Below are 8,647 nucleotides of genomic sequence, written 5' to 3' on the forward strand. Positions count from 1 at the left end.
CTCCACACTCAGCAGCCAACAGGATCTTTTAAAAATGCAAAACAGAGCTCCCCCTTCCCCTGTTTTAAACTCTTCAATGGCTTCCCAATGCTCTTGCGTAAAATCCAAACTCTGCGGCCATGGCCCAGAAGGTCCTGTGTAACCTGGCTGCAGGGCCCCCCCCCCACCTCCCTGACGGAGCGCCCACAGCCTGAGCCCCTGTGCGGGCTCTGCCCCCTCCTCCACAGGCCCCCGGCCAGCCTCTCAGGGCAAATGCCCCCTCGTGGAGACTCCCCCTAACCACCTGTCCAAACAGGCTGTCCCCACGCACTCTCTCTTCTCACTATTTACTTCCTTCACAGCTCTCATCAGACATCTTGTTTCATCAGTTTGTTTTGTGTCTCCCACACGCTGGCCTCCGTGGGGGCGACAGTCTCGCTGGTCTTGTTCATCACGTAGCCCCAGTGCCAGGGAGGGTGTGACCACAGTTGAGTATTCAAGAAATATGTGACGAATGAATGCATACACGAATGAATACACTGGAGGCCTAGAACAACAAACTGATCGAGATCATCCTAATTCCTAATTGATCCCCCTTCTATGTGTCAGGAACTCAGAGAGACTTTCTTGCCCTCCCAACAATCAGGAAGGGCAGGTATTATCTTGGTTTGACAGAAAAGGGAACCAGATCCCAAAGAGGTTCAGCAATCTGCCTGTGTTCACAAAGCTGGTAAGTGGCAGGGCTACAATCTAAACATGACCCCGTGCGCTCCGAATCGGACCAGGGCGGCCCCAGACTAGAGCTGGCTGTCAGTGTGACCCTCGGCTTTCAGTTCAGCGAGGTCTTAAGCCAAGAGATTCACTCTCATAACTCAGAGACAAGACACTTTTCAGCACCCCACCCTCCCAATTTGGACTTCCGCCATTACACTAGACCAGTGGTTTTCCAACCCCACCTTTCAAGAGTGGCAATTTTCCTAAGTGAACGTGGTGGAGAACTCCAGGGCAACAGACAGACACAAGTGAAGCTGGCTGGCTCTGAGGGTGCAGGAGGACTGGAGCCCCGCCTCTCCAACTCCCCCAGGCCCACGTGCGCCCATGCCTGCAGACCACTATGCACAAAGAACGTTCTCTTCCTACCACTGTTGAAATCAGCCCCAGATGCATGACATATACACACCATCGGGCTTGCTGCCCTGACCTAGCTGCCTTCAACAACATACTCCTCACGCATAAAAACAGCAGCCCTCTGGACTCACATCCTTCGAGGGGCTCACAGCTCCAGTGCCATTCACAGAGCGGCAGGGGGTTTCCTCACGCGATTTTTTTGAGTAAACAGCCATACAGCTCTGAATTTTCAACCAAAGGCATATGTCAGTAACAATACCTTGACACTTTCAGGCTGAAATTGCATAGAAAGTAAATTTCTGCACACAAGAGAAAGCAAACTGGTTAAGATTTTTTACACCTTGAAGGCAAATCCAGTTTTACCTTGGACGGTTTTCCCCAAGTAATCTCCTTTGCGTTCCTTGTTAATGACATACTGGTAGATCTTTCCAGTGGTCAGATTATTGTCCTTGGTGAGGCGGATGTCAAGGAAGCGCTCATAGTTCCCCAGGTCAAGGTCGACTTCCCCACCATCATCCAGCACAAAAACCTCACCTGTGATGAACAGCACACATGGTCAGGGTAAGTGAAAAACATACGTCAGGGTAAACGTGAGTCTCAAAATGTAAACACGCGGATAGAAACGTCTGCATTACCTTGATGTGAAGCAGACAAATTTATTTCTAGAAAACTAAATATGACACAGAAGAAAGAAAAATCACCAACCATTCTCCAAAAGGTAATAGCATACTTCCAGTCTACCAACAAGCTCCGTCTGAATCAGGAAGTAACGAGAGACCATGGGGCGGAAGGAAAACAGCCTCCAGGGCCACGGATATAGGGAGCTTTACAGGAGTATGGGGTCTGCTGCCCAAAGAGAAAGAACTTTCAATAAAGCCTCCTACTTGAGCAGAAAAAGGTTTCAGACGGGATAAAAAGCATGATTTCCTTCAGAACTCACACCGGATATTAAGGTCCTGTTGATTAGAAAAAAACCAACGTCTGGCATACACTTTAGTCCCAAACAAAGTTGTGAAACTCAAAGTTTCCCCCATTCCTTTGTTTAGTGTTCATTCCTTGAAACGTCGTTCTAGAAGTTTTGCCCACGATGGTTCATTCTTACCATCACAGTAGGAGACGAGCTCAAAAATGGGAAAGGAAGAAAGGTCTTCTTTTCTTTTCCCCCTCAGACAGAGGTTTCTATTACAGAAACCTCTAGACTCTGATCGCTACATTGCCTGTTTAGATTTCTGCTTCCTCTCTGTCTAGGTGAGAAAAGCAAATTCTGCTACACCAAGGACCTTTTTGGAAGGCAGAAAATGCAAGTTACGTTATGCAAAATACACACAATTTCCAAGGGCTGACCCTGTTCTTCCACCTACTCCACAATTATTATTTTAATAAAAGAAAGAAATGCATTGTGCTTACCATGTTCATAGGGAGAGAATGTTCCTGCATCAATGTTAATGTATGGGTCAATCTTAATTGAAGTTACGTGTAAACCGCATGACTTCAGTATTGTGCCCACGCTGCTGGCAATGATTCCTTTTCCGATTCCTGATATAACACCACCAGTAACTAGAATGTACTTCATTTTACTTTTTGACCTGGGAGTGGGAGAAGGAAAAATTACAAGTAAGCCAGGTCTCCACAAAGCACACATATCTCAGTTCAAAGGCTAGCTCTGCATCCTCCAGGAGCCTGTTTCCCTCTCGGCCACACGACTCCAGAAGGTTGTTCTGTGGGACCCTAACAAACACTCCTTGGGATCACTGAATGGCTTTAGTCAAACAGGAGTTGAAAAACAACTTGCTAGTCTAATAATGCAGCTTTTGTTTAAAGCTTTGACAACTAACAACCTTGAGAGACAACCTAATAAAAAATAAAATGTAAAAATTTAAAAACAGCTCTGTTGATAAAAACGTTATGCCCCAAATGCTGGTTGACATAACCACCGGACCCTGGGGTACGGAAGCAGGCACCTCATCATTTACCCTGCACGGGAAGAAAAAAAGATTTCAACCTTGGATGAGCACTCCGATTGCCCACAAAAAGACAGAACGTCTCTGGCTAACCTACTACAATGTATCAGCAAGAAAACACAGCTTCTCCAGGTTTTGGAAGACAGAATAAAAGAACTTCAACGTTTAAAAGGAGTTGCAATGAAGCCTAAAAATCCTTTAATTAGAGGTCGTTGTCTCCTGTTAACAACTTACTCCTTGTCAGCAATCTCACCCAGGTGTGCCATGAGGAGAAACTGTATATACTGGAGGAAAAGAACATCAGATACCAAACCAGCCTGAAGCACATAATGGGCAGAGGACTCAAAGAGAGTACAGATTCGATTAAATCCAACGAGCCGCGCAGCTGTGTCCGGGGAGGAGGTAACAGATGTGGTGAGAAATAAAGGAGTGCATGGAGGCAGGAGTGACAGAGGCACGACGTGAGGCGGAGGCGAACGCAACAGGCTTGCCAGGGAGAATTCATCACTTGGCCCCTAGCTTCAGAGGCCCAGACACATCGCTCGGCCGGTAAATCCAAATGTGACCAAACTGAGAAACACAATCTCCAAGTAGAAGAGAATGCTTGCTTTGGCATGGTCAGGACATTTTCCTCCTCCGGGAACACTTCATGTGAAGCCAAATTATAATAAAAATAAGCTAAGAAAGGAACAAGGAACCTGGGGAGTTCGGCTTCAAGCATTCCCCTGCCCTACTCCTCCCCAAGGCAGGAACGAATACACTTGGCAAAGTAAGAATGCTCAAGAGGACTTCCCCCTTGGATAGCAAGGAAGACACCCAGACCATGACTTGCTCTTTCTATCCTGTTACAGCATGTCCAAAAGCGTGCTCCCTGGTTTCTGCAAAATGTATATGGGGTTCCCATAAAGCCTTTTACAGACATATAAATCAGAGAAATGCTGTTAAACAGTCAGTTGGTTTAATGCCAGACCTCCAGTAGCCTTTAATAAGTTAATGCACACTGTGAGCTCCCCAAATGGGTATACAGTATACAGTTTTCCCAAACTAATTTGACCCCAACTCCCTAATATTCGAGGGGGAGAATACTACTTTTGTCACCTCACAGTCAAATGGCTCCTTAGTGACACATGAATATTAGACGTGGCTACATTTTAGATGTGTTCTAATCAGGTATATCCCTGACACCATAACCGGTCTCAGACTCAATTTTAGGTGTTCCTAGAAAGTCCGAGTGGGTTATGGAGCACGTTACTTTTCCAGAAGACTCTTCTCATCCATTTGCATTTGATTTGCCCCAATTTTACTTAAGAGGGTAACAGCTCCCTTGAGGGGAGATTCCTGCAGCCTCCCCCAGTGCCTGGCAGTAAAGATTCCACTGTGCTCAAAGACCGGGTGGGAGAGGCTGACAGGACACACTCACACTGATGAGTAACCGACCCCACCCCCCCATGTAGGTGCTACTGTGCTACACACTTTGGGGACCACAAAATTTTTTTCTTTTTTTTTTACTTTTATTTGCATTTATTTTATGCAGAATTTCCTACCAGGCTGTTAAGTTTTTGTTTCTTCAGTTTCTTCTGGGATCTTTTTCTTCTGTGCAACCTCCTCTTCTGGATTAAGGACAATCTGCTCTTTCTCAGGAAGGACCAACTCAATGTGGCAGGGTGAGTTCATGTATGTGTTAATCCAACCATAAGCCCTGTTACACCACATCCTGGGGCTTCTGTTCACCTTGATGTGCTCAATGACGACACTGAGGGGGGACACTACTCTGTCACCTCTAAACCCTTAAGTTCAGCATTACTGTCTGCATTTTTAAGCATGTGCAGTAAAAATTCAGCACTCTTTTTGGGCCAGTGACCCGGTGTGCAGCCCCACCGTTTGACCTGGGCACAGCTACCAACTCCACCATTGTAGCAACAGAGTGGCACACGTCACATCTGCAAAGTGACATCCTTCAGATACTCGGTGGCTTTTTGGATATGCATACCCTTGGTGGCCTGAGCGGTTTCACGTGTGTTAAGGTAAACACAAAGATTTGAACCTCCTGATTTGCATGATTTTCTGGGTCAAGTGAACAGCGAACCATTTTCAGAGATCATCACCTCAGGCTGCCTATGGGAAGAGCAGAGACCCCAAAACTTAATCAGATCTGGGCTTATAACTCAAGCTGCTGGCAGTCCAGTCAGAGAAAAAAACATTTACAAATAAATGAGTAATCCAGTGATGGTGGGAAACAGGGACAACATATGAAAGGCATACTTGGAGAAGAGAGAGCTGAAAGCTTTCAGTGACAAGACCAAGGTACAGATCATGGCCCAGCAGAAGAAGGTGTGAGAAACTGAGGCAGGGAGAGGATCCAGAATGCTCCTGCTCTGTTGACCAGAGACTCGCAGCGGACGCACTGTAAGACATAAAGCACGGGGAAGGGGACAGAGTGAACAGGAAGGGGAAGGCCACCTATAGAAAACAGAGGTAGGGCCAAGAAAAGAGACAGGGAGACACAGGCGGAAGGCAGTGGGAAAGAAGTTGGAAATATAAGCAAGGGACCAAATTCTGGGGAAACTTGAGTGTCCTATCTGAACTTTATTCTGAAGGCAATGGACACATCAGAAGGTTTTTGAGCACAGAACATAAATTAAGATGCATCAGACGCCCCTGGCCAGCTATGTAAGTAGAGCAAGCGACTCTTGATGTCGGGGTTGTGAGTTCGAGCCCCACCTTGGATATAGAGATTACTTAAAAATACAATCTTTATAAAACAACAAAAAAAGAATTCTAAAAAAAAAAAAGAAGGTGCCCAGCTGGCTCAGTTGGTGTAGCATGCGACTCTTGATCTGGGGGTTTGTTGAGGTGAAGCCCCACGCTGGGTGTAAAGATTACTTAAAAATAAAAAAAATCTTAAAAAAAAAATGCATCAGAAGAATTCAACAAAGATGGAAAGGAAGAAAAGCTTTTTTGTTGTTAAAAAATGTTTTGAGAACCACCTCCAGCCTACCACTTGTGTACTGAGACCTGTCAGGTCACTCAAGCTGCTCGAAGCCCGGGTCCTTACATGTGTAAAATGGGGTGAGAATCTCCCGCATCGCCTGTCACCAGGACTGTTGAGGACTGGACATTATAATGAGTGTGGACCTAAGTGTGCCACGCAAACGTAGTGAACTTCTTTAAAAACGCAGCATGCTCACTCCGGGCGGCCCGGAGGGGAGCGAGCCGGCTGTGGGGCCGGAGGGGCCGCACCCGGAGCCCGGCGGGCGGGCGAGCCGCAAGGCCCCTTCCGCCCACGGGAGTCGGGGCGCGCCGGAGGGGCCGTGGCCAGGCCGCCGAATCCATCCCCCCACGCGGCGGCGCGTCTCGGACCTTGAACCGCCTGCCAGCCAGGCTGAGGCCGTGTGCCAGGCCCGGAGGGGCGAGGGCCGGGGTGGTCCTCACCGAGCGGCGGCCGCCCGGGAGGCTCCGGGAGGGCTGAGCAGAGGGGCTCCCGCGCCTCTACGGCCCTCCCGGTCCCACGCGTCATCCCCGGCCCCCGGGTCAGCCGAGCCAGGCCGCGCTGAAATGGGCACTGCCGGCCCCCACGGCCCCGGCCCCGCGGCCTTTCCCGCCGCCCCGCGCCCGTTGCGGCCCGGCTTCCTAGCGGCGCCCAGCCACGCGGCCCCGCGCGCGGGAGCCGGCTCCTCGCCGGCCTGGCTGCCCGCCCCACTCCCGCTAGGCATGCAGCCCATTGGTCAGGCCTGCGAGCCACCTCACCCTGATTGGTGGAAACGGTGTCTGTCAACCGGCGGTGTGGCTGTCCCGCGCCGGGCTCAGCTCGCGCCGCCGATTCCTGCACAGGAGAACAGTTCCCCCGTGATCCCTGGAGTCAGCCTACCTGAGGCCGGCCTACAGGCCTGCCGTCAGCTAAGGAGCTAGGGGTACGACGCGCGCGCTGGGCCCCGGGCCGCCAGTGAACCAGCCCGGCCGCATGCGCCCGGCAGTCTTTCACGGAGGCGGGCTCCAGGCGGTGCGCACGCAGAGGCGGGGGGCGGAGCGGGCGCGCGGGCCCTCCCCGGGGCGGGGTCTGGGTGCGCGGGGCACAGGGCCCCGAGTGCGCAGGCGTGGGGGGGACGCGTTTTCTCGTCCGGGTGGGCGGCAGTGCGGGGTTGTTCCAGCGCCGCTGACGCCTTGGACGCGCGGCAGTTCGAGACCAGGCTGGTTGCGGCCTTTCTGCCTCGCAGCCTTTGTCCGCAGTCGGTGGTCCAGGCTTCCTCTCTTGCAGAAGAGGCCGTTTTTGGACTCACACCTGGCACATATGTCGTCTGGCTCCAGCAGCCTTCTAGAGGAGGCTAGATCCATCACACCATGTCTCTGAACCGTCCGACCTTGTGAGCACCACGTTCACGGCTGCTGGTGGTGCGACCCCAGGCCATCTCTCCCGCCACGCCCTCTGGCCCGAGGAACCGGTAGTGTCACCCCCGGCTGGTCTCTAAATGGGAAAGCCTAGAAGGATAGCTGGGCGCCGACTCCTTCCACCTCTGGCTTCCTTGCCCCTCATCCGCCCTGAGGGCGGCTGCTTTGGATGGAGAAGGCGCCAGAGATATAGTTTCGTCCAGCTAACACTCATTGAGCACCCCCTGTGTGCCACACACTGTGCTGGGCTCCAGAGGACCCTGTCCTGGTGTAGTGGGGCGTAGTGGGGCAAAGTGATCAGCTAATTGCACTTCATCGTGATTCTCATAAATTTTTGCTGCTGGAGTATCCAGTGTGGGAACTGACCAAGTCTGGTGTAGATCGGGGATGCAGGCAAGAGAGCGTCTCCTGGAAAAGTAGGTTAAAGCTGACAACTGAAATTTACTGGCAAAGAAAGGGAAGGGAGAGGTTGGGAGTAAGAATGAGTGAGGAAGAAAGGAAAGCCTGTGTAAAGGCTCTGAGGCCTAGAAGCGTCTAGCACAGCTGAATGGGAAGGCCAGTGTAGCAGTGTCGGGAAAACCCAAAGCAAGAGAGATTATGAGATCAGGATGGAGAGGTGGGCATGGCCATACCATGCAGAGCATTATAGACTTAGTGGAGGATTTTCTTTCTCCTACAGGCAGTGGAAAGCCATAGAAATTTTTTTGAGGAGGGGATTTTGTTTTTCTTTGAAATAGTGAATACATGCATATGGTTAATTTTTTTTTCCTCCAAACACTACACAGGATACACTTGAAAAATTTCTCACCTCTGTACCCCAATGTTCCTGTTTTCTTCCCTAGAAGCAATTTGTCACAAGCTCTTGTAGTCTTCATTGAAAGATTTAAAGGGAAGCTGTGACATGATCAAGTTTGTTTTTCAGGAAAACGACTCAAACAAATGGTTTCCAAGAAACCAGTTAGGAGACTTCTTCAGTGGCCCAAAGAGAGCTTCTGGCTTCCAAATCTGGATCACCACTGCTCCTACCCTGCCAAGCTACCCAAGCTGCACTCAGCTCCAAATCTAAAACATGCTTGGGATGTATTTGAAGATGTGCTATGGCCACACATTCTTTCAAGAAGCATTTGGTGTTTATCTTAGCGCTGGGACATGATAGACACTGAGAACATACTTGCCGAAGTAATAGAGATGTT

At 50.2% G+C, this 8,647-nt stretch overlaps 1 protein-coding gene across 3 annotated transcripts in view; it reads right to left on the bottom strand.

Annotated features, from left to right (window-relative positions):
- The window catches only part of CTPS1 (CTP synthase 1), a 31,337-nt gene extending 24,283 nt beyond the window's left edge, over positions 1 to 7,054 (bottom strand). For 2 of the 3 annotated variants that reach the window (XM_025856755.2, XM_025856753.2), the window contains exons 1-3: positions 6,816 to 7,054; positions 2,515 to 2,693; positions 1,471 to 1,641 (exon numbers count right to left, since the gene is read on the bottom strand). In XM_025856755.2, the coding sequence (XP_025712540.1) occupies positions 1,471 to 1,641; positions 2,515 to 2,680 (337 nt within the window). In that variant the 5' untranslated portion in view covers positions 2,681 to 2,693; positions 6,816 to 7,054. The remainder of the gene's footprint in view (positions 1 to 1,470; positions 1,642 to 2,514; positions 2,694 to 6,815) is intronic. The other variant, XM_025856754.2, reaches the window with a different exon arrangement.
- Between the last annotated feature and the right edge of the window lie 1,593 nt (positions 7,055 to 8,647).

Source organism: Callorhinus ursinus, unplaced genomic scaffold (genome assembly GCF_003265705.2).
Source record: "Callorhinus ursinus isolate GAN/ISIS: 27379988/994484 unplaced genomic scaffold, GSC_fseal_2.0 scaffold18, whole genome shotgun sequence".
Classification (NCBI taxonomy): domain Eukaryota; kingdom Metazoa; phylum Chordata; class Mammalia; order Carnivora; family Otariidae; genus Callorhinus; species Callorhinus ursinus.